Raw genomic sequence first — 25,680 nt, 5'->3', positions numbered from 1 at the left:
CTTCCTCTACTGTTCTGAAACAACAGTGCTGCTAGTTGCTCATCTTAATCATGGCAGTACACAGCTACTTCATTACTTGTGGCATGACTGAAGGATTTTAGTCAGTTAAAAAAAATTCTAATTACCTTAAAGTAATATCAGAATGCTTTCAGTTTTCGGACATTATACAAAGATGTTTCATATATTTATGTCAGTCTTTTTGTGTTATCTAGTTGGTAAGTATAGCTAACTTTCATATGTTTTTTTTTTTTATTACCATTGTTTTTTTACAAAGTGATAAAAAAATGAACTGGCAAGAAAATTTAAGTTAAATGTAGTACTTTAATATTGTTCTGCAGGTGTGGTTGGTGTTGAAGAAGTAAAGTCAGTGTCAGTAATGGAGGGAGATTCTGTCACTCTACACACTCATCTTCAAATACTGAAAGATGAAGTGACCGAGTGGACCTTCAACAACACTCGGATTGCTAAAGTGACTGGTAACAATCCTACATACAATAAAGATGAACGATTCACAAACAGACTGAAGCTGGATCATCAGACTGGATCTCTGACCATCACAAACACCAGAACCACAGACTCTGGAATATATACATTTACAACCATTATTTACAAAAAGCAGCCAACAAAGAGGTTCAGTGTTAATGTTTACGGTGAGTTGAGTACGCCATAATAATAGCCAAGTTTATTAATGTTTACTAATTCTTAATTAAGAACAAACATACAACATATACAAACTCTAAAAATAATATATATATATATATATATATATATATATATATATATATATATATATATATATATATATATATATATATATATATATATATATATAATGTGCTCCGGTTAAAGTTAAAACAGCCAAATGACATTTTTTTTTATTGATGCAGTTTGTTTGCTTTACATTCCTCTATAAGCTCATGTGAGTGACATTGTAAAGTGTTGTAAATCTCATGTAAAATTAACAGCAAAGGGATAGGTGTACAGAATTCTTTCTGTAGTTCCCTTCACTAGACATGGGCTAATGTGTAAAATCAATTTAGTTTACAATAAAAACACCAAGATAACGCTAAAGCTGTATGAGTGTGTGACTAGTACATTCAAATTAAAGGCAAGTACATCTTCAGTGTGTTTTGCAAATAGAATTACTGCTAAAAACATTACATTAATTCTAATTGTTATAATAAAAAATGTTTAAAAAATTTCATTAGTTTAAAAAAAATCATTACTTTTTAATGAGGTGTTCTCAAACATGTTCCATTAAGATTTAATAATTTTAACATATAAGGCTACAACAAATTACAGGCAGAAACCCACATGGACTACACATTTAATGATAAACTTAAACAATTTTATTTGAAGTATTACAAATTATGTGATGGTTTCTATTGTGTGTGCTGTTTATTATACATGGTATTGACTTGCACGGATAGTAAAACCTGAGCTTTTTGGTTGGATTTGCTTACACTTCATAAAACCACGAAAACGTCAACAATTAAAGCCTGGTTTATACTTCTGCGTCAAGTGACCGGCGTTACTCACGGCGCAGGCAACGAGCGTGGCTGTGCATTTATACTTCTGCGCACGGTCTCTGTCGGTCTGCATGAACACTTACGAAACGTTAGTTGGCAGTGAGGTGTTTATGTTTCTGTGTCGAGTTTCTTCGCTGCTGTCTTGCTTTTCCTGAACATTTTCTGAATGTACACGTGACTCAAACTCGCTCATTTTGAGGCAGGAACCGGCAGACGTGCAACAACTTTAACTATGAGGTAAACACAAAACAAAACTTTTCAATCCGGAGCTCCTTTACGGGACTCCACACTTACAATCGCTCGCACCATTCGCGCGGCTCTCGGTCTTAAGGCAGATTTATACTTCTGCGTCAAACGCCGGCGTATGCTACGGCGCTGACGCATAGCCCTTCGCCGTGGCCATCGGCGTTGCTGACATGCATCTCTCAAAAAATGTAACTACACGTCGCAACAACGGGTAGCGCAAACTCTGTGATTGGTCGGCTTGGTAGCGCTGACAAGTCTGGGCAGGACCGAGAGCCGCGCGAATGCCGCAAGCGATTGTTAACAAGTGTGGAGTCCCGTGAATGAGCTCCGGATGGAAAGTTTTGTTTTGTGTTTACCTCATAGTTGAAGTTGTTGCAAGTCCGCCGGTTCCTGCCTCAAAATGAGCGAGTTTTATTCACTTGTACATCCCGGAAGTTTTCAGGAAAAGCAAAACAGAAGAGAAGAAACTCGACACAGAGGAACATAAACACCTTACTGCCAACTAGCGTTTCGGAAGTGTTAATGCAGACCAACAGAGACAGCGCACAGGAGTATAAATGCACAGCTGCGCGCGTTGCCTGCGCCGTGAGTTACGCCGGTCACTTGACGCAGAAGTATAAAGTAAAAATGACTGTCTGTGGTGCTTAAATAGTCCAAGTGTAAATGATCTGCAGCTGTGTGTAATCAAAGTTCATGAACATCTGGCGTCAGGTGCTGAGGATTCTGGAATGTGTAGTCCAGTTCAGTGGCAGGTGTGATGTGTAGTGTGCCCTCTTTGTGCTTGTCTGTGACAATCATGAACGTTAAGGAGATTTTATTCGTGTATATGAAAAATGTTGGCGAGGCAGTGGCGCAGTAGGTAGTGCTGTCGCCTCACAGCAAGAAGGTTGCTTGCTCAAACCTTGGCTTAGTTGGCGTTTATGTGTGGAGTTTGCATGTTCTCCCCGCCTTCGTGTGGGTTTCCTCCAGGTGCTCCAGTTTGCCCCACAGTCCAAAGACGGATTAATAAAGGGACTAAGCTGACAAGAAAATGAATGAATCAATGAAAAATGTTGTTAAGTCTCTTTCACTCAGTTATGACATTTTAAATGTAAAGATGACAATGCTTGTCATGACAACCTGGTATTACAAAGACAAATTGATTATGAATCTGTCATAAACATGACTGTCATGCAGCCATTATAAACGTAATTCATTTTTTAACAGCATTGTTAATTTTTTAACAACTACAGTGGTAAAACCACTGTTTAATAATTTCATTATTAAATATGTTTGTTCCATTGGTAACTGATCAGAAAAATATTCATGACAATTATAATGGCCTCATGACAATCATGTTTATGATTGACTTATGACAAATTATGTTGTCTCAGTAATTTCATGACAAAGATAAAGTTGTCAATGTAATCTTTGCATTTAAAATGGTGCAAATGACACTTAATGTTGTCAAAAGTATGTGTTACATCCCATTCACATTCATGCTGTGTGATGTCATGATTATAACGGTTTCATGACAAACTTATAAACAGCCCTTCAAGTAAAGTTTTACCCACTTTTCTACTGATATATTTTGAAACTACTTATGAAGCCAGGCCCGGCGCTAAGGGGGGGCAAAGGGTGGCATTGCCCCCTCAGACAGAGTTTGTGCCCCCCCAGTTTTTATAAAGGATTGTTCACTCAAACTGAAAATTCTTTCTGTCATTAATTATTAACACTCCCGTCCTTCCAACCTTCAGAACACACATTTAAATATTTTAAAATATATGACATAGCAATTAAATTATGAAAATGGTGAGGTTAAAACTAGTCCTATAGTCCAGAGATCCGGTCCCCGCGTCAGGTCTGGTGCGCCCGTAAATAGCCTTTAAAACGCGCACACGGCGATGGAGGCGCACTCAACTCACAAGGGAGAAAATGGGTGACATGATAGGAGCAGCTTAATTCATTAAATGTTTTGGTTAACTAATTATTTAAACACAACTCTCTTGAGCTCTAAAAGTAAAAAACACATAAGAAATTTGCTGTTAAATTAATTTTAGCAGAGACGCAACTGCCAGTCATTTATTAGTTATTCGGGAAGATGTAGCCTAATAAAAATGTTTTAATAAAAATAAATAGTTTACTGCACAGTCCCACAGTAGGCTACACTATAAATAATATTTTAATTTATTTATTAATATTATTACAATTAAGCTAAAATTGACAAAACGCAGAACCCTTTGAATGTTTGCTTTCATTTTGCTGAAAAGTGCACTTTTACAGTTGCGTAGAGAAACATCCCATTATGCAACTGCAGTCAAGGTATAACACATAATAAATGCATTTTGCGTTTAAAGATGATCGGCCTGCGAAGTCAAGTTTGCAGTGTTATAAATGGAATAGGTAGTGCTTAAGTGGATTTACCGCGGATCAACCGAGAAATCTCGTGCGCTGCAGGTAGGCAGAATGATAATCTTTTAAAAATATGTAACTTAGGCTATACTGCTATTTGCTCATGCAAAATTAAGCAACATAAAATATATTGTAGATCTGTTTTAAGAGCTAAAATACAACATATCGAGTTTGTTTTGACTTAGCTCATGGCCCTAAAATGAAAATAACCTGAAAACAAGCTATTAAAAAGGCCTAATAAATAAAATAATTAATAAATAAAATGACGGGTAGGCCTAGAAACTATGGTACATATGGTTTATGATGGTTTACAATATCACGAAAAAAGCACATTTATAATAGCCTTAGACAAATCTTTGTTTTTACATTTAAAATGATGAAAAAAAGTTATATAGCATATAAAAATTTAACCAATTTTCACGGTAATAACTGTGAATTTTTGTATCTTTTTAGGTATTTTTCTGGCTACACTAATGCCTTAAAATGTAACTAAGTAATTGTTTTGAATGACATTAGATTGTCACATTTAGCTTTTCCCCAACACTGATGTTGGTTGTGAAGCGTGATGACTCGGTTAAGCTGATTTCACTATATTTATTTACCGGTTAAATGAATTGTCTGATCGTGGGTCAGCTTGCATGTGTGGGCATAATTTGACGTCTTTACCTAAAACTTTAAACATTCATAGGTCTGTTATTTGAAATAAAACGGAAATAAGGAGAATAACATATGATTTAAAGCACTCGTTTGGCACTGAAGCCATCATCCGTCTGCATTAATAAGCGGTATGCATTACCATCGTTAATAAAATTCGTAATAGCGAAACTGCGTATTGTTATTACTATTAAAACGTAGCCTATATTACTGCCTTAGGTCACTAACTTAGGCAGTAATGCAAAGTAATAATAAATGCGAATAAATAGCCTAAATGAAAGAAACAAGAGACCAAAATCAGTCACCAGGTCTAGTGCCCCCCTATGGATTTAAAGTGCCCCCTCAGTTTTGACTTCCTGGCGCCGGGCCTGTATGAAGCCTTCACAAAATACAGCAGTTTTGGTTGGTGTTATTCCTAGTTCTTACCATCAGATGGAAGCATTGTTTCATCTCAGTTGAAAAGAAGAACCCTTTTACTACACACATAAGAACGCCTCAGGCAATGTCCACACTAGTGTGTTTTTGTTTTAACACAGTGTTGTACAATTAAAGCAATCACTTGGCTTTTTAAAAAGCTCCATTAAAAAAATAAAAATTAAGAGTTGCATGAAAAAGCTAACAGCGAAACAAATGAAATAAAATGAGAAATTAGTTAAGGTAATAAAAATAAAAATAATTAAATTGTATCATAGTTGATGAGTAGCAAGATTTTGGTGCTTTAATTCTATTTCAACTGTTTGCCTTGACATAATATGAAGTGGGGGATAGACCCACCCTAGTCACCACTGACTGCTGCTGTCTAGCTGATGTCACGTTCAGTGACCATGGAGGTCACAGTAAAAACAAAACTGTTTCAAAAGGGTACACATTTATTCCTAACAGGTCTGCAATACCTAGAAGATATAAAAAAAATTATCAGCACCTTTGAAGTTTCCATCATGAACTTATATTATTCTTATTAAAAGTTTAATAAATTATTAGATGGTTTCTATTGTTACTATTCCCAGAATGCAAAGCAATTATTTACCAAAATACTAGATGATGTTAGTCTAAAAGTGTTAAAAAAAAAAAGTACAAATGGTGTACTCTAACTTAAAGCTACTAATGTGACTTTATTTTTGTTCTTTCTTTCACGTTTTGCAGCTCCACTTCCCATTCCGGTCATTACCAGTTACATTTCAGAATGTTCTTCATCATCACGAAAATCCTCAAGCCCAAAACATTTGTTGCTGTGCACAGTGGTGAATGTGAATCGTGCGACTCTCTCCTGGTACAAAGGAAACAGTGTATTGTCCAGTATCAGTGTGTCTGATCTCAGCATTAGTCTCTCTCTACATGTGGAGGTGGAAAATCAGGATAACAACACCTACAGCTGTGTGGTCAACAACACCTTCACAAACCACACCACACATCACTGCATTACTGATCTCTGTTTTATGAGTTCAGGTACATTAGTATAGGATTGATGTTAGCATTTATTTACCGAGTTGTTATGTTGGTAGATCATGATATTTGTGTGCCTTTTCTAAATAGGTAATTTCTTGTTTTGTGCTTAATCTTACTCTAGATGAAGTCCCTTATAATTATTATGGAAGTACTGAAGTTTTGCTCAGATTGGTCGTCACTGCTTTGATGGGCCTGGCTGCTGTGGCTGCTTTCATTGTGCTGGTTTACGACATCAAATCCAGAAGAGCTGAACAGGAAAGACTTTAGGCCCTTAATAATGTATCAAGAATTTTAAAACAGAAATAACCAGTTGTTGTTTTTCATTTTATTAGTTGTAATCCCTTCTATTCAATACTGTGAACTGAATATTCCCTTTCTCAAAATGACAACAGTAAATTTAGGGTTTTGTACTTCTAAGAATGTATTTTGCATGCAAATAGCTGATGAGGTAACCCACCTCCTTTTAAAGTAACGTTGCTTTTTTGTTGAACGAGTTGTGTCTGGATCAAGATTTCTGTTTTTTTATTATTATGAAATAATTGAATCAGGGTTTAACTGTCTCTAGATTATATGATGACCTTAGTGTCAGCCTTCTTTAGAGTAAAACTGGAATGAAACGTGTGTCATTGCTCTTTTATAAATGCATTTCTGCATGTATCTTTCTGCATTTTCTTATGGTCACCAGGCCAGGTCAAGAAGTCAGAGTGACCATGATAGCTGTAACACTGTTTTTACTGCATGTTAGAAATTAAGTATAGTTCTGTTGTAAGTAGTATGTCATTGTATTCAAGATGCATGTAATGTACTGATAATTTGCAGACCAATGGCATAAAGTTAATAAGATAAGAATTCTGCAACTATTTTAATCAGTACATTTTTCTTTTATTCTATCTCACTCTTTGTTCATCATACCAGCTCCTTGGGTTATGTTCAAATGCTTTTTATGGATGTTTACATTCTTTGAATGTATCATTGAACTATACTACCATGTGTTTTACATCAAATTTTATTTTATTTTACAAAACAATATATGTATTATGCACATTTACTTTGAAATTGAAACATTTAAATGTAAGTTTAAGCATAAGCTATTATTGACATTTCTTGTTAATATGGTAACACTTGAAATGGGGCACATAGGCACATAGCTTTAGAGCAGAGTGGTATAGAGGAAGAGGGAGAGAGAGCTAGAAAGTGTGCTTTTTTCCTTGCAAATTCTTTAATTTACCAAAGCAACTACTTGGGGATAAACAAAGTGGCAGGCTCACAAGTTCAGCAGAGGAACTAAACACATTCCTGCATGATATGCAGAGTGATACAATGAGTAAACAGGAGTTTGAACAGAATAAAGCACGAATCAACCCAGCCCTCCCAACAACAATGTTCGACCTGAGGGAGCCAAGTCTAAAAGAGGTTGAGGACATTGTTAGAGCAGCATGCTCTGCCTCTGCTCCAGGTAAGAGTGGTGTATCATAGATTGTGTACAAGCACTTTTCCCAGCTCCTGCAGTACCTCTGGAAAATCCTGAGAGTGACATGCAAAGAGCGAGAGTTGCTGACCAGTGGAGGTGTGCAGAGGGAGTGTGGATCCTAAAGATGGAAACTCAAAGTATTCATCTGTTTCAATCCATCTTACTGTTGAGTGTTGAAGGGAAAGTGTTCTTTAGCGTTGTTTTAGAGACTTACAGAGATTCTGCAGAAGAATATCTACATTGATTTCTCAGTGCAGAGAGGTGGAAAGCATGTGCTGTCATGAATAATTAAGAAGCAAGCTCTTCTCATAGGATAAGAAAATTCGGTCTATGAATAATAATGAGAAACTGTTTCATCATCACTGGACAGGCAGCTATAGCGCTTTATCACTGATTATAATCCAGAGCCAATTATGATTTTAAATCCAGAAAATTAGCTGACAAAAGCTCAAAATTATTCAGTTTTCCAGATTTAAAGCTAACAGGGGCTAACATTTTCTTAAATGCTGATCAGCACACAAAAATTTGATATTTTTTTAAAAAGGTACTAAAGGGCTTCTTGAACCTTTAAAGACACCTGTACAGTGGGTTTCAAACAAGCCTGAATTACTTAATGTTATGAGCATTAACTGGAGTACCGACCAGACTCTCTAGAGGGCACTCCAGCTATATGTGCACTCCAACAGTAATTCACCTGGGGCCTCATGTATCAACACTGCGTACGCACAAAAACTTTGCGTACGCCAGGTTTCACGCTCAGAATCGCTCACGTTTGGATTTACTAACAATGAACTGAACGTGGGAATGTGCGCAGCTCCACACCAGCTTTATGGCTGGCGTACGCACATTGCGTACGCGTGTCTGTTTTATTTACATTGGCAACTCCTAGAGGCAGTTGTGTTAAATTCCTCTCTACAAAGTGTCTGAGCCTTGCAATGGCAGCTGTATGAGACGGGTTCATCTAGCAGGTATATAAGGTTTCCATACCATACAGTTGACCAGCCAAACATTACAGCACAATTTGCAGTGGTCGCCTGTTTTCCCAATGTAATCTGAGCAATCTACTGCACGCACATTGCTATAAAGACACTATCTGAAGATGAATTTGCATGCGTGAATCAGAAACATTTCCATTCAATAAATGTGCAAATAAAATATGATGCACAAACTTATTGATGATTCCTACTTATCTTTCTCGTGATAAATAGTTGGCAAAATCTGATATGTAGCGGGGGAAAAAAGAAGAAAGAGTTCATCAGACGCTGGATTCGAACCGAGTTCATGATCGAACGTGTCAATACATGTTATCATGCATCTTACGAGCTGCACCACTGAGACTGTTTAGGTGTTAACCGCATCAGCTAAACTCTCCCACTCTATTTTTTTCTTTTGTTGTTAATTCCGGAGAACAAACTTGCAAATAACACCGCTTTTCTCCGGTCTACCTCCGAAAGGAGCACCTACAATTTACACTCTGTTCAAATTTTCTATTTTTGCTTACTTTTGCCTTTCCTTTTTGTTGGGTTTTGCCAAAGTAGAGTCATTAGCATATTCATACGAGGGAGGAGGCAGGGAGGGGTTTTGTGCTCGTGCATGTTGCGCTCAGTTTCACGTTCATTCAGATGTACAAAAGAATATGCGTGAGATTCGGCGTACGCAGTGTTTCATACATCTGAATTTTTTTCTGCATACGCACATTTACAGCTTTGTGCGTACGCAATGTTTTAGTATGATTTCCATGCAAGTCTTCGTACATGAGGCCCCTGGACTACACATTCCATCATGTTTAGCATCAGTTCAGTATCAGATTACCTGCTACAGCTGATTTCAATCTGGACACACACACACACACACACACACACAAAAACACACACAAAAACACACACAGAGCAGCAAATGATTTACACTGATTATACACACTATATTAGCACCACATTTACACTGAATCATTATTCAGTCTTTTTCTACAATTATATGGACTTTACACTATAAAGTCCATATAACAAAATCCCCAATGGACGATAGACTTGAACTGCTCAAAACTGACAGCTCTGAAGCAGGCATGTGCAGAGGTAGGGGGGGTTTTGGGGCATTTTTCTGCCTCTAGGAAAATTTTCTGGGGAGTTTTTTTTTAAATAATAATAAAATAATGTATTTAGATTTAATATATAGCCTACCTGTCAAACAAATACACCAAAATGTTTAAGTTTTCAACTGTAGACGCATAACGTGGGATTGGTCCATTTCCTTTCTCTATAAATGGGCCTCCACTCTCTCTAAAGCTTGGCAGAAATATGAACACATGAACATCTCTTTTATATTTTTCTGGAACATAATTAAAATTAAACTGTAAGCACTTCTCTCTTTTTATCGTGTCCTTTGGCAGTCCAAATACAGAAACAGAAGAAGCTCTGTGGAAATAGCAGCATTTAGACGGCATTTTAACTTTCTCTGCTTTAACATTACAAGGCCTCTGGTCACGCCCCTTCATGATGCGGGGTGTATGCACAACCTGAATGGTTTTTGACATTATTAGCCTGGATGTGTTTTATGTATTCCCCAAACTTTATTCGCTGTAGGCTTTGCTATGTCTGTTTTGGTTTCTAGAGCAGCAGAGCAAACAACATGGGTGAATGAAATTGTTGAGCTGCTAAAGTTTCCTTTTATATCACATTGGGCCAAACTTTTGCTTGTAAAACTCTAACAAAATGTATGCTGAATTACTAGATGATTAAACATTATAATTAAAAGGAAGGATTTTGACACTCTTAATATACTCCTGTCCCAAATGTTGTTTTGTTTTGCAGATGTTGCAATCTAAATTTAATTTTGATCTAAAATCATATGCAATCTAAAGTTCATATTTTTGAAATGCAATTTATCTTCTCACTGAAATTGAGCCATGGCCTAATGCTTAGAAAGTTGGACTTGTGATCACAAAGTCACAGATTCGAGTCCTGGCAGAGGCAGGGATTGTGGTGGGAGTGTATAAGAAGCACTCTCTTCCGCCTTCAATATCACAGCTGATTTAAGTCTCTTCAGCAAAAGGATTTTGAGTTGTATATTAGTGCACAAAATGCATCGTTAATGCAATATATTAAACTGAATACTTTTAAACTGAATACAACATGAGCCAATAATTAATGCTCGTTTAAAGAAACATTTCACAAGCTTACAGTCACAAACACACCCCTCTACAACTAACCACAACTCTCCTCCTCCAGTTAACCAGACAATTTATAGACATGCATTTCTAAGACATCTGTTGCCGTTTAATGGCACAGTTACATTAGTTTAGTCCAAAGCATGTTATTTAAAACAGTTTAGAGATCTGCTTAGATTAAAATGATTCACACAGGACTTTTAATTTGTATGTTCTTATGGCATCTGATCGGTATGTAGAATCTTTTTCATCATCTTTATCAATATTGATTTAGATCAATTGTTCTCAGATTACTGTGAGATGTTTTGAAAAACGGTCTGTGTTGGGGTATGAAATATAATTGAGGTTTTTTTTTTTTTGCATGGCATTTCTTAAACAAAACATATTGATTATTATTGAATTATTTACACTTATCTAAATGTCACAATAAATACAACAGTCAAAAGCTCGAATACTCGAATCCAGTCTTGTAGTGGTAATCAAAAACATATTTAACATTATATTTTAGTAAGGACTTTCTCAAAGTGCATTAGTTTCTAAAAACAAATTTCCCTAAATCTTTTATTTTCACACTAACAATAGGAAGAAAGAAAGGAAGAAAAAAACAAGGGAAGAACAAAAAGGCATTGTTTATTTCTAATTTAAAAGTGAGATTTCATTGCATATGCTTGATTCACTGTTTAGTCAAATTAGTAGGCAACTGTGGAAATGAACAATAAAAAAAGTACACAACAGTTTAACAAGTTAAACAGCTCAAAATGTGCTAAGAGCCTTGGTTAAATAAAGCTTTCTGTTTATTTCTGCAGGTGTAGTTGGTGTTGATGAAGTAAATTCAGTGTCAGTAATGGAGGGAGATTCTGTCACTCTACACACTCATCTTCAAATACTGAAAGATGAAGTGACCGAGTGGACCTTCAACAACACTCTGATTGCTAAAGTGACTGAAGACAATCCTACATACAATAAAGATGAACGATTCACAAACAGACTGAAGCTGGATCATCAGACTGGATCTCTGACCATCACTAACATCAAAACCACAGACTCTGGAATATATACATTTACAACCATTATTGACAAAAAGCAGCCAACAAAGAGGTTCAGTGTTACTGTTTACGGTGAGTTGAGGGTACAGTAAATTATTGTGATTTCATAATCACCCATCACCACTTCATTTGAACTTTATAATGCCTCCACTTTCATAATTAGATTTCATAAAACCACATTTAATTGTAGTATTACATAAAAAATTTAAATAAATATATACATAATAACAATAAATTATCATAATAATAACATAACTTATCCAAGATTATTATTATTATTATTATTATTAAAAAGTTGCAACAAAATTATAATTACAATAAAAATGTAATTTTCCAGATTCCTGATGTTAGAAGCTCTTAGGCAACACATTTTTAACAACTGAATTTATTCAGTAATACAGATTATTTCGGTAAAATGATTATAATTTTTTTTATATTTAATATTTTTGAGCTTGGCATATCTACAAATACATATTCATTACAAATTTAAATAATATTAATATTAATAATAATAATAATATAATTATTAATCACCATAATTGTTTGGTATAGACATTTTAATTAGGCTTTTGTTGTGGGATCCTTCTTGATCAGCACATGTCTGATCCACCATGCACTAATAAGAGTTTGCTTAGACTTTTATTACAGCAGCAGACAAAATTACACAATGAATTCAAGATCTGAGAGAGGTCAAAAGTGTGTGACAGATGAATGTCAAAGATCCAGGGTTTCATTCCAAATATTTTATCTTATATTTTATGTTATATCTTATATTTTAACTTTTTTATGAAATCAAAATAACATACAACTACATTCCAGACTGTCATTATTATGCCATTATCAGCTAAACACTTAACATGTCTATTTATAATTAACCGTTTTATGTTCTATTGCGACATAAATTAAGCCACCACATCATCTTTATGAGCCCAGGTTTTATAACAGCAAATAAAAATGATTAATATTAAGTATTAGGTATCACAGGCCCAAACTGCTCTTAGAGGAACCTTAGTCGAACCTTAGTCTTTTTATACAGAAAAATGTTAATGGGTGGTATTTTACAGATATAAGTTTATAATTACAGTCATAAATTTGAAATGAAAATTTTGAAATTTGCAAACCTCATGAAACCATTTTTTGTCTTTTTTAGAAGTATGATAGTTTTAATAATATAGTAATTAATACAATGTAATCCATGCTTCATATCAATGACAAAATTTGCATTTAGAAGATAAAAACATTCAAAACTTTCTCACATCTGCCAATATAGCTAAACATTTTTGGATGATGGCACTGCAGCTTCACATAGAATTTCAACCATTAAAATGATCTCTGAAATGCATTATTTTTTTTGGTGAATGATACATAGGGCTACAGTACATTGGGCATATATGACACAGTGTGTAAATGTGCTTTCCACAGGGACGAATGGTCTTTGGCCAAGCTGTGACATAAAAAAAAAAAAGATAGAGATAAGAAATTCAGTATAATTGTTATCCAGACAATGTTCCAATGTTATATTTAAATCTGGATGGCCAAGCTCTTTTTCAGCATTTAACACCACTTATCATGTCTCTTACTAATTTTTGTTTCATTCAAATTTCATGAATTTTTCCAGCTTCCTTGTCAACCAATACCATCACTAGTCAAAATTCTTCATCAACCGCAAATGGCAGAGGTAAAGACAATCAGATGTCCTTTGTAAGTGATTGTAAGCTTGATACTTGACCAGGGGCTCATCTCCTGTTTCCAAAATGCATCACAAACTGCTTGAGAAACTGTTCTACAATGAAAATTATTGATGAAAATAAATGATGTTCAATAAGATGTACTTGTGTTTGCTAACAGTTTATTCAGTTAAACATTAATTTTGAACTGTAGGCCTACATAAGCTCAAAACAGCTATTTTTAAAGTAATAACTGAACTAAACAGAAATGGAATTAAGACAATTGGAGTATGCTTATATTAGTGGCATTTTTGAAGTAAACACCGCAATCAAACTATTACCATCATGTAGGACTTTTTGCCATATTTTCTAACAAGATCCATTCACACGGCTGTCAGTAAAAGACCCACACACACACACACGCACGCACACATGCACACATACATCGCGAAATGCAGAAGTTTTTTTTTTTCCATTTGGCCTGCGTTATTAAATTCTATAACACTCTCACCAGTCCTTAATCCTTATATGCGTCTAATACCCCAGTTTGTGACAGTGGCATGAATGAAATTTTCATGAGTTACAGTGAAACTGCCGAACTGCAGTTAAAGTCACCCAAAATGACAGGAAAATCCTACATGAAAGCACTTCACGTAAACACCTTAATTATATTATCGTCTATTAAGGCAAATAACTAGATTACAGATGTCCATGGAAGCGTAGTCAGTGTTAGCGTCTTCGAAGTAAGTGAAAGATCCAGAAGGGCATCCTGCTGATTTGATTCAGAAGGGCACTCTTTGTCAGTTGGCTCACCGGTCAGGTATACATTTGCGCCAAAATATCAAGGTGAAAGTCATCATAGCTTGCGTAGAATAGACCCAGCTTACAACCCAACTTTGAGAATAGATAACCGGCGATAATTGTTTTTAATCGCCAAAAAAAAAAAAAAAAAAAAGTCCTAAGTTAACACCAATAATGGCCGACCACTAATATATATATATATATATATATATATATATATATATATATATATATATATATATATATATATATATATATATATATATATATATATATATATATATATATATATGGGGTGTGACGAGACACTTATTCCACGAGACACAAAATTGGATTCACGAAATGAGATTTTTAAAATGATTTTATGAAATACATAAATGGAAAATATTTTTTTAAACTGAAAAAAAAAAAAAAAAATTCACAAAATGAAAAAGTATTTATATGCTTTTTTAAATCAACTTGTAATGAATGTTATTTTACTTCTAATGTAATGAATTCTATGCAGTAAAGGACATGCAAATGCTGCAAAATATTTGCTAATATATGAATGGAAAATTTATTTTTATTCAACTGAAGAAAAATTACAAAATGTAAAACAATTAAGATGCTTTTATAAATCAACTTGTAATAAATGTTATTTATATATAATATAAAGTTTATATTATATATAATATAAAGTTATATTATATAAAGAACATGCAAACCCTGCTATATATTTAGCTGTAAACTGACTTCTCTGCTGTACAATTTCACATGAGAATCGAACTCCTTTCCACAAATTGAACTTTTAAAAAACATGTATGTAATCATGTCATTTGTGAGTTTTAATTTTTCAAGTTTCACTTTCATTCAGCAACTGCTTCTGTTTTTTTCTGGACAGCATAAACATAATTCACAGATTTCACGATCAGAATCATGAATATTTTTTTAATACAAGACAACACTCTAAGTGGTTCTGTCACTGTGTTTAATCCTTTCTGTGCAAGACTGTATGGTATAGTTAATGCCACACACACTGTAGGCCTAATGTGTTTTATTTTGGTAGTTCATTTTGAAATAAAAATAGCAAAATATTAATTAAGAGTAACATTTTTTTTTGCTGGGGGAAACAGCTGTGCTGATGAGGTGAGCACAGAGCAAACAGTAAATAGGGAAAACCAGATTGCTCCTGAAATTGGGGTACAAGTGACACAAGTGTTTCTGTAGCAAAAAACTGCAAATAATCAGATTTTATAACAATTTATTGATAAGCATACAACTTGTTCTCACGCTTTGCACGGCTGTGGTTTGCTGATTAAATGAAAGATAAAAAAGACTTGTCTTTTTTTCTCAATTAATAATAGTTTCCAACAAAGCCATATAACATTTACACTAATACATTTACTACAGAAACACCCTGAGACCTGAGATTATGATCAAACTGATTGTTTTTCTATTTTTTTAATCAAACTTACAAACTTCAGACTCTCTGATCTCTGCTGGTGCGGGTGCTGCTGCTGGATCTCTGTTGATTGTAGCTGCAGTTGGGATGATTTGGTTCTACAGGAAAAACAAAAGAACCAACCAATCAGGTAAGTCATTTCTACTGCTGATACGTCAGTATAAATGGTTATAGTTTTGTTTTTGTTAAAATACATCTGTCATAATTTTTCAAACAGTCCAGACCCATAATGAGGAGGTAACTTATGCTGATCCAACGTTCTACAAGCGAAGTAAATCAAAAGGGGTGAGACTTATATTTTTATATGATTTATATTTTGATTTTACACTGTACAAACTGATCATACACAGTCTAGCTGAGGGAGATTACATTATAACTTGGGGCTGCTGAATGCTTGATTCTGATTGGCTGATGAACATTCTAAGGTGTGCAGTTAGGCCGTACTCACACTAGGTACAGTTGCCTCGAACCTGGCCAAAGCACGCTTGTCCCCCCTCCCGTCTCCCCCGACGGCCCGCGCTCACACCATATCGGGCCTCGGCACGCTTATGTCATCGCTGCTGCTCTCTTCAGTGAGAAGCACTCTCTATGGCAAGCCTTTTTAGCATTTAAATCTTTGTTCTGACTCCATAAATATATTTAGAGATATCTCTAATTATATTTTGACTAGTCATAATTATAATTCCACTACTCAGAATGACAATTAGAGATATCTGCAATTACAATTGTACTAGTACGAAATCAGATTGGAGATATCTGCAAATATATTATGACTAGTAATTTTCCTCCATTGACTTCCATTGAAAAATATTTGCAGATATCTCTAAATGAGTTTTGATTAGTCACAATTGTAATTAGAGATATCTCCAAATGAATTTTGACTAGTTACAATTGTAATTAGAGATATCTCTGAGTTTTTACTAGTCATAATACATTTGGAGATGTCAATTCGTCATATTTAGAGATATTTACAAATATATTTGAAGATATCTCTAATTAATTTACTAATAGTCGAATTACAGTTGTAGATATCTTGAATTGGATTTTTGACTAGTCAAAATTCATTTGGAGATATCTCTAATTACAATTGTGACTATTGTCAAAACATATTTAGAGATATCTGCAAATATTTTTCAATGGAAGTTAATGGAGGAATATGACTAGTCATAATATATTTGCAGATATCTCCAATCTGACTAGTCAAAATATAATTAGAGATATCTAAGGTTTAAATGCTAAAACGGCTTGCCATACGCTCTCACCCAGTAGCACAGTGGAGATTTCTCTACTTATATCGTTTCAGTCGTTTGTTATGCAGTGACATGCAGTCAAAAATTTCACCAAACAGTCCTTAGGAATGCGGTGACACGCAGACAGATATTTCACCGGACAGATCCACCACTTTTGGCGCTCATAAACAATCATAAAGCCCTCGTGCTGCAGGAATAAGGAGGTTTGCTGAAGGCGCGCAGCTGACGTGCAGTGAGGGGTTTGCGTCTTTAATAAACTACGGCAGTTTGCGTTCACTGAACAGTAAGAATGATTAATAAATCCATATGAAACAACCCCTCAAAAATCACGTATCGCTTTCAGTTTCGGGCTTTGGCGCGTTTTGCACTCACACACAAGCGTACCGTGCCAAAGCCCAAGTGATCCGCGCTCAGGCACACCTCTTCCAACCGGGCCAGGGCCGGCCAAGTGAACTGTGCTTGAGCCCGATTCAGCGCACTCACACTTCTCAAACGATCCGGGAAACGGGCCTGGGCACGGTACGGATGGCATAGTGTGAGTAGGCCCTTATTCTGAGGTAAATGCAAAGCTATCGTAGTTCTGGCAGGTTTTGAGCGCATTATAGTTGCATATCATTACGTTGAATGATTTTACATATTTGACTGAGACAACTGTCAAGAATCACAACAGAAGGCTTTTGGTGAGATGTGTAAGTCCTACACACATAAGCAGTTTGAGGACAAAAAAAACTGCCAAATGTCTGAAATACACCATTTAAGTAGTGGCTTGAGCTGTGGGAACTGTAGGCAAGGCAAGGCAAGGCAAACTTTATTTAAGTGAAAAAAAGGATTTTAAAATCAACTCTGAATTTTATAAGAAGCCAGTGCAATGAGGCAAGAACATGGGAGATATGATCTCTTTTCTTAGTTCCTGTTATTGATCTGGTGGCTGCATTCTGGACCAACTGTAGTTGAGAAAGAGTTGGCTGACGTAGAACAATCTACAAAGAGTTGCAGTTGTCTAACCGAGAGATGTTACAATGCGTTAGCATGTGTTAAAATTTCTAAATCTTTTTTTTTTAGAAGAAACAGTTTAACTTTTGCCAGCGATCTAAGCTGGAAAAAAGCTGCTCTTCACAACTGCATTTACATGTTTGTCAAACTGCAAGAGTGGATCAAAGATAACTCCGAGATTCTTGCCGTGATTGTGCAGATTGTCATTTAGGAATCCTAGCTGAGTTTTAATTGAATCGTTGGTAGCAGCAGCACCTAATAAGATCACAGTTTTATTTTCAATTAGCTGTTATTGGTTATCCAGGTCTTAATGTCGGTTAGGCATAAGAAAAGCTGTTTTAATGATAATTATTTGCCTAGTTTGATTGGAAAATATAGCTGAAGATCATTAAGCAAAGCAGTGGTAGTTTATATATGTTTGTGTAGTATTGAGCTATAAGCAGAATAATTGACTCCAGTCTGTTGAGTTATTAAACAATAATGCACACTGAGGTGTAACGACCAATCTACTTTGCATCATCATGACATCGGGTGTGTAATATATTTTTTTATTATAAATTAATATTTAAATAATATTTAAGTTATTCCTTAAATAATGTTTTTTTTTTTTTTATTTAGTTTTTTGCTCCTCGTGTTGCTACTATGCTTCAAATAAATATGTGAAAAGATTTATTAAATACAGAAACCATGTTTCGAACCTTTTTGAGCTGCTTTACTAAAGCGGAACTTAACCTTATACAGCAAGGCAAGATCTTAAAAACTGCATATCTAACATTTAACTATAGCTGCATCTCAACAGCTAGATGACAATTTGAGACTAGTTCACTTTATTTATTAATTATAAAACAGTGCAGAAAATAAATAAGCTTGACTTGATGGTTAGATGTCCACCATAAGCAGAGAGAAAGAGCTGATTAGATCTTCACACTTCTCTCGGAAATAACTGTAAATATAGTACATGTGTGAGGGCTTCTGGTAAAATAAACAGCTACATTTGCAGTTTAAAGTGTGAGTTCCTCATAATGCTGAATGCTAAAGATAGTTCTGCATATTTGAAAGCGAGAAAACATTTCAGCATTTTAAATTATGCCTTTAAAATTTTATTTATGCTTTTGAATTGCATTGCGGAACCTTGATTTTTATTGATATTGTAAATTATGGTACAAAAATCTGCCAGTATTTTTATTTTATTTTTTTATTTTAGAGACTTAGTCCACAAAGCAGACAGAGCAGAGATCAGGAATAGAGAATAATGCAATGCATATCCAGAAATAAACAGAAAGTAACTGTGAATCACAAAATAATAATTAGCATTTTTTTTTTTACATTGTACATTGTTTTCCTTTTATAAAATGATAAATATCTAAAACATATAAAACTATGAGTTTCTCTTAATGACCAAGCTCATTCTCTATGATAGATCCATTGACAATCCCCGATCATTATTGTTCATCTGCCTTTTTTTACTATATGCAAAGTGTAAAGCAGTGTTGTAGCACTCAAAAGACTCCAAAGACTATATTTTCTATGACTAGTCAAGACCATTAATTCAAGTCTAGCCCTTATTAGACACTGGTATCAAATACTTTAGCAATGTATAAAGATATAATAATAGGCATATTCTAAGCACTGCTTCTAGAGTGACAAAAGCAAATGTGTTTAATTTTTTAATCCTTTTTAAAATTACTATTTAATTTACAAATGTTATTGTTTTATTTGTATACATACATTGTTTTACTATACTGTTTTATTATTACTTCACTATATACTATTAGCAAAAAAAAAGCAAAATATTTTTTTGACCTTGGCCAGATCTGTGCCTTGCCACAATTCGGTCTCTGAGCTCTTCAGGCTGTTCCTTAAAACTCATGATTCCCATTTGCTCTCACATGCATAGTAAACTGTATGATAGACAGGTGCATGGCTTTCCTAATCAACTCCAAGCAGTATTAAAAAACACAGCTGGACTCAAATGAAGGTGTAGAACCATCTCATGGATGATCAGAAAGAATAGACAGCACTAAATAGGAGTTAAAAATATGACTATCACAGCACAGGGTCTGAATAATTAGGACCATGTGATATTTCAGTTTTTCTAATTAAGTAAATCTGTAAAAATGTCAACAATTCTGTGTTTTTCCTGTAAATATGGGATGCTGTGTGTACATTAATGAGGAAAAATGAACCTAAATTATTTTATCTTAGGTTGCAATATAGAATAGAAACATCTAAGGGGGTCCTGCCTTCACATAGGTTTCCTCCTGGTGCTCCGGTTTCCCCCACAGTCCAAAGACATGCGGTACAGGTGAATTGGTAGGCTAAATTGTCCGTAGTGAATGTGTGTGGATGTTTCCCAGAGATGGGTTGCGGCTGGAAGGGCATTCGCTGCATAAAAACTTGCTGGATAAGTTGGCGGTTCATTCCGCAGTGGTGACCCCGGATAAATAAAGGGACAAAAAATGAATGAATAAATAAAATATATATATACATATATATATATATATATATATATATATATATATATATATATATATATATATATATATATATATATATATATATATATATATACATACATACATACATATATACATACATACATATATATGTCGTCACCTTAGAATTATAAGGTTCTATATGACATTTTTGTCAAAATTTAGTTATTCACATATTCTTTTTAAATGGCAACTTATTTACATTATGGGATGTGTTTTTATACGTTGTTTACATTTTAAGGCTTTTTATTTAAAAAACAAAAAAGGTGTATCTACAAAGTTGAACTCTAGCTTTGCTCTATAAGGTTCTATCTGTGAGCCAATCAGCATTTTTAATGCATGCACGAGGACCCATCAGGATCAGCTTTTTTTGTCATTTCACTGGACTGCGCCATTGACAGTGGGAAACACCAGAAAGACAAAAATCACACAAAATCAGAGTCGACTAAATAATGCCACACCACACAAAATTGAGACGTGTGTAAATGTGATGATTTAGAAGCATTTCTTGACATTGAGATTCATTCATTCATTCATTTTCTTTTCGACTTAGTCCCTTTATTAATCTGGGGTTGCCACAGCGGAATGAACCGCCAACTTATCCAGCATATATGTTACACAGCGGATGCCCTTACAGCTGCAACCCAACACTGGGAAACAACCATACACACTCAATCACACACATACACTATGGCCAATTTTAGTTTATCCAATTCACCTGTACCGCTTGTCTTTGGACTTGTGGGGGAAACCAGAGCACCCAGAGGAAACCCACGCAAACACTGGGAGAACATGCAAACTCCACACAGAAATGCCAACTGACCCAGCCAAGGCTCGACTGTGAGACAATCGTGCTACCCACTGTGCCACTGCTACGCAAACGTTGAGATGAATTGCTCAATTTTACATTGTTGAAAAAGAAATGAATATTTAAAAATTTGTGAATTAAAAGTGAAATATTTTTCTTTTTGTATATATAGTCAGTGAAACACTTTTGAGTGTTTATTAAACTCATTTGCTCATTGTTTCTTTTAAAGTCTATAAGTTTAATATTAAGCCTTGAAGGGCAAATACTTAATTTATTTCATGGAGCATAAAATTCAATATGAATGAATGATCTGGCAGATAGAACCTTATAATTCCTAGTGGAAAATGACTTTTCAGAATGAGAAGGTTCTATCAGCATTTACTGGTTTATTTACTCCAATTTGCAAATGTAAGAGAACTTTAATAATTTACATTTAGAGAACCCTTATGGTCTCTGTCATGTTAATGTATGAAAGAGATCTGTTACACACATGATGTTTGCTATATGAAATGCAAAAACTTTGAAGCTCAATATCACAAAATCATTTAGAACGCAGATACAACCTTGTAATTCTCAGGTGACGATATATATATATATATATATATATATATATATATATATATATATATATATATATATATATATATATATATCGTCACCTTAGAATTATAAGGTTGTATCTGCGTTTTTAGTATTATATATATATATATATATATATATATATATATATATATATATATATATATATATATATATGATGCGAGTGAGAAAATATGTGTGAGAATGTCAGCATTTGTTAAAAATGTAGCTTTTAAGTCAAACCTTCCTGAAACTAATAACCAAAAACTAGAGCACAAGTGTAAAGTTAGTTGCATTATGGCCTATAATGTTCATTAGAGAGTGATAGTTTTGTAAGCAAACTGTCGCTTAATGGTCAATAATTGGAAATTATTGGAAATATTGGAATGGAAATATTTAAGATGTATTTTAATATTAAATTAAAAAATAAATTCACAATCAGTATAACCTACAGTTGAATAAGCAAGGCCCAATCCCAATTCTACTCCATAGCCCTTACCCTTTCCCCTACCCCTTGTTTTGCCCATTCACGTAAAGGGGTAGAGGTGTCCCAATTCTTTTTAGCTTGAAGGCGTAGAGCTAAGGGGATGGGGTATACACCCCTGCAAAAGGAGATTTTTCAGGACCACACTTGAAACCCAGGGGTAAGAAAATTTCCCAGAATACAGCAGCCACAACAGCAGCATGCTGCACCAGGAGGTCAGGAGATGCACAACTTAGTATTTTTTTGTAATCATGACAAATTTTTACAACAAACAAGCACATGTTTTAATATATTCATAACCGCATTTGTGTTTTACTGCAATGCTTTATAAAAAAAAAAACGATAAAATAAAAACACCAAATTTCGCAATCTATAATCCACAATAATAACTCCTGTACAGCAGTCCCACAACATTCTGACTCTCGATGACCATCGAATACTCTATCAGAAAAGTCTAGTGGCTGGGAATGAGCTTTTTACAGTGTCTGCCATTATATTAATGTTGTTTTTGTGTGTTTGCATGATGATTAGATTGTTATGATAACCTAATATATGCCTCCAGTGATTTCTTGAAGATAAATACAAAAAAATAACAGTAACTACAGCAGTCACAATCATCAATCTCATATGTATAAGAGTGATGACATATGATGACATGTACAGTTGCTGTAGTGCTGTCCCATTTCTTAGCTAAATTTTGAAGCCTTTCCCCTTCACACTCTGTTTCAAGGGCCAAGGGGAAGGGGAAGGGATAAAGGTACAAAAATAAGTCACACTTTATTTTAATGGTCTGTTGGATTAATTTAAGTTACATTGCATCTACATGCCACTAATTCTCATTAGATTATAAGTGGAATGTTAGGTTGGGGTTAAGGTTGTGGTTGGGGTAAGTGTAAGTTGACATGTACAGTACTTGCAAAGTTTCTTATAGTCAGTTAAATGTCTGTTGAAAGAGCAGTATCAACAGATACTAAGCAGACAGTCTACTAATGCTTAAATGGACCATCAAAAAAAAGTGTTACCCAAAAATAGAATTGGGATTGGGCCCAAGTTGCATGTTGCGAGTATTTGAATACTCATGCATTAATAATAGCCTACATTTTTATGTGTTCGGATTTTTTTTCATGCATATAATTATAAATGTTTTTTTTTATTTATTTTTGTTTCAGAGTGTAAAACAGGAGGACGAGGTGGTGTATGCAGGAGTCGTCACAAGACGTTAATCATATTCTCCAGGATGAGTTTCCTCATCATGGCACATGCCCTCTCCGCTTTTACTTTATTTTAGTTTTAGTCAGTGTCTTTCACAGCTGAAGCCTGTTAAATGTTGAGTTTAACAATTTTTCAATCCATTTTTCCACTTTTTTCTTAGCTAAGCATAAGTCACTAAATTGGATTAGACGACTAAAAATGTCTGTGTATTCTTGTGCAAGTAGAAACAGTTAAGGATCTGCAACAAAGTAATTATGATCTGAATCATCTTTCACAAATGTCTCAATGTTTGCAAGGCAGGTTCTCTGTGCAAGCAGTTGGTCACGCTGAGCATATTGATGGGAATTAGCTAGTAATTTACAATATCAGTGCAGCTGCTGCAGTTATATATGTCAGCAAAGTTCCTTGAGCATTTTGTAGATGCTTTATTTTAAATAGGCTTATCTTCTACTAAAAATGCTTTTATTTAAAACACAAATGACAAAATGCTTATATATATAAAGCATCTTGTCATTTGTGTTTTTAATAAAAGCATTTTTTAGTAGAAGATAAGCCTATTTCCTGAGCTCAGCTAGTGGTTGATCATTAAAGCAGCTCAAACGAAAAAAAAAAATGCTGTATACTAATAATATAATATTTTTAACCATATAATAAAGTTTTGAATGACTCAGTTGCAGTAATTCTAATTGCATGAGTGTAGTAGGCCTATTCGCGTGAATAGATTAGAATTATCTATTAATCTACTTCAGCTATTGAGAATATACAGTACACCACTTTTTACTGTAGTAAAACTCGAATATACTACTAGTATATTTTCAGTAAAGTTAATACAACTGTATGCTGTAACTTTCATTAACAGTCGTAAATAGTATAATATATACAGTATTAGAGCTTAAGAACACTATAATATTTAATGTAAATTACTATAGTATTTTTTCCATGTAATAGTGAACTGGTGCATGATGAGTAAAATGTCTATCTGTAAAGCTACTGATGGTCTAAAAATAAAGACTTGAAACTTCAGAAAATTGTGGCCAGCCTCTTTCTTGCACATTCACGCAAACACGCGTATCACTTGTGCAAATACTTTTTTTTTATAGTTTTGTTCCTCTTTTCTCTAATCTCTTTTCTGTAACAAATCAATTGTAATTTTAAACTATAAGTCAACTTGCTGTTTTATCTTTCCCTGCTGAGCTACCAGTCAGCTACAGTCCTACAGTCAGCTGTAGGCTGTACGATTCAATAAAAACCCGTTTATGAATTGGATTATGCAGGGTTTTTTTTTATTATTAATAAAGAAGTACAACGAACACAATTACAAAAACAGACAAATGATACAAAAAATAAAAAAAACTATCACAAAAGATACACAAAAACAAACAAACAGGGTAACAAAAATAAAAATACTGTAATGAAGTTACACTTTAAAGAGACATAACGGAGAAATGTAAAGATACAGTTTTCAATGTAATCAATTTGGATGAATAGAGTCCTGAATAACTTCCAAATATTGTTCTGTACAAATAATAATAAAAAAGGTTTAAAGCCACTAAACTTTTGTTTATGAATATGAATTGGATTGATGCAGTCTTAATAATAGCCAAACGTGGTCACGAAAAAAAGAAAGAAAGAAACATTGAATGCCTTTGTAATAGGGCACTTTCTTATGACATTTTTACAGTTGTACAGTATATAGCATCATACGTTTACAAAATGTGCATCTCAGTGGGTCAGGAAGTCGATAAACCACTAAAGTAAACCTTAAACCCTCCCCCCCAAAAGCTACAGATGCGTTGACTACTAATCGGAAATGAGTTTCTTGAATGCGAGCAACAGTGGAAACAGATGACCCAGAATCGTTTTTAAACAAATAAAATGTTTGCTACACCATTGTTATACTTGTTTAAAAACCACAGTAGAGACATTAAAAACAGACAATTGTTGTCTCGCCATTTCCTGGAGTAATTATGTATCCTGCAGTTTTTGTAAATTTTACATTAGTGA

At 34.4% G+C, this 25,680-nt stretch overlaps 1 protein-coding gene and 1 long non-coding RNA gene across 6 annotated transcripts in view; one reads left to right on the top strand and one right to left on the bottom strand.

Annotated features, from left to right (window-relative positions):
• The window catches only part of LOC110438257 (uncharacterized), a 41,345-nt gene continuing 15,665 nt past the window's right edge, over window positions 1-25,680 (top strand). The window contains exons 1-7 of one of the 5 annotated variants that reach the window (XM_073937330.1): window positions 25-215; window positions 339-650; window positions 11,707-12,018; window positions 13,565-13,624; window positions 15,878-15,985; window positions 16,073-16,140; window positions 23,634-24,698. In XM_073937330.1, the coding sequence (XP_073793431.1) occupies window positions 143-215; window positions 339-650; window positions 11,707-12,018; window positions 13,565-13,624; window positions 15,878-15,985; window positions 16,073-16,140; window positions 23,634-23,687 (987 nt within the window). In that variant the 5' untranslated portion in view covers window positions 25-142 and the 3' untranslated portion in view covers window positions 23,688-24,698. Of the gene's footprint in view, window positions 216-338; window positions 651-5,963; window positions 6,267-6,387; window positions 6,924-10,976; window positions 11,132-11,706; window positions 12,019-13,564; window positions 13,625-15,877; window positions 15,986-16,072; window positions 16,141-23,633; window positions 24,701-25,680 lie in introns of those variants that run through there. The other 4 variants (XM_021469455.3, XM_068216581.2, XM_017353283.4 and 1 more) reach the window with 4 other exon arrangements.
• Window positions 12,564-25,680, bottom strand: part of LOC141380175 (uncharacterized) — a 50,550-nt gene continuing 37,433 nt past the window's right edge. Inside the window, exons 6-7 of the long non-coding RNA XR_012397766.1 lie at window positions 15,869-15,953; window positions 12,564-13,390 (exon numbers count right to left, since the gene is read on the bottom strand). This is a non-coding gene — a long non-coding RNA (uncharacterized lncRNA). The remainder of the gene's footprint in view (window positions 13,391-15,868; window positions 15,954-25,680) is intronic.

Source organism: Danio rerio, chromosome 22 (assembly GCF_049306965.1).
Source record: "Danio rerio strain Tuebingen ecotype United States chromosome 22, GRCz12tu, whole genome shotgun sequence".
NCBI classification, from domain to species: Eukaryota; Metazoa; Chordata; class Actinopteri; order Cypriniformes; family Danionidae; genus Danio; species Danio rerio.
The sequence above is the reverse complement of the archived record's forward strand: the minus strand, read 5'-3'. Positions and strand labels throughout refer to the sequence as shown.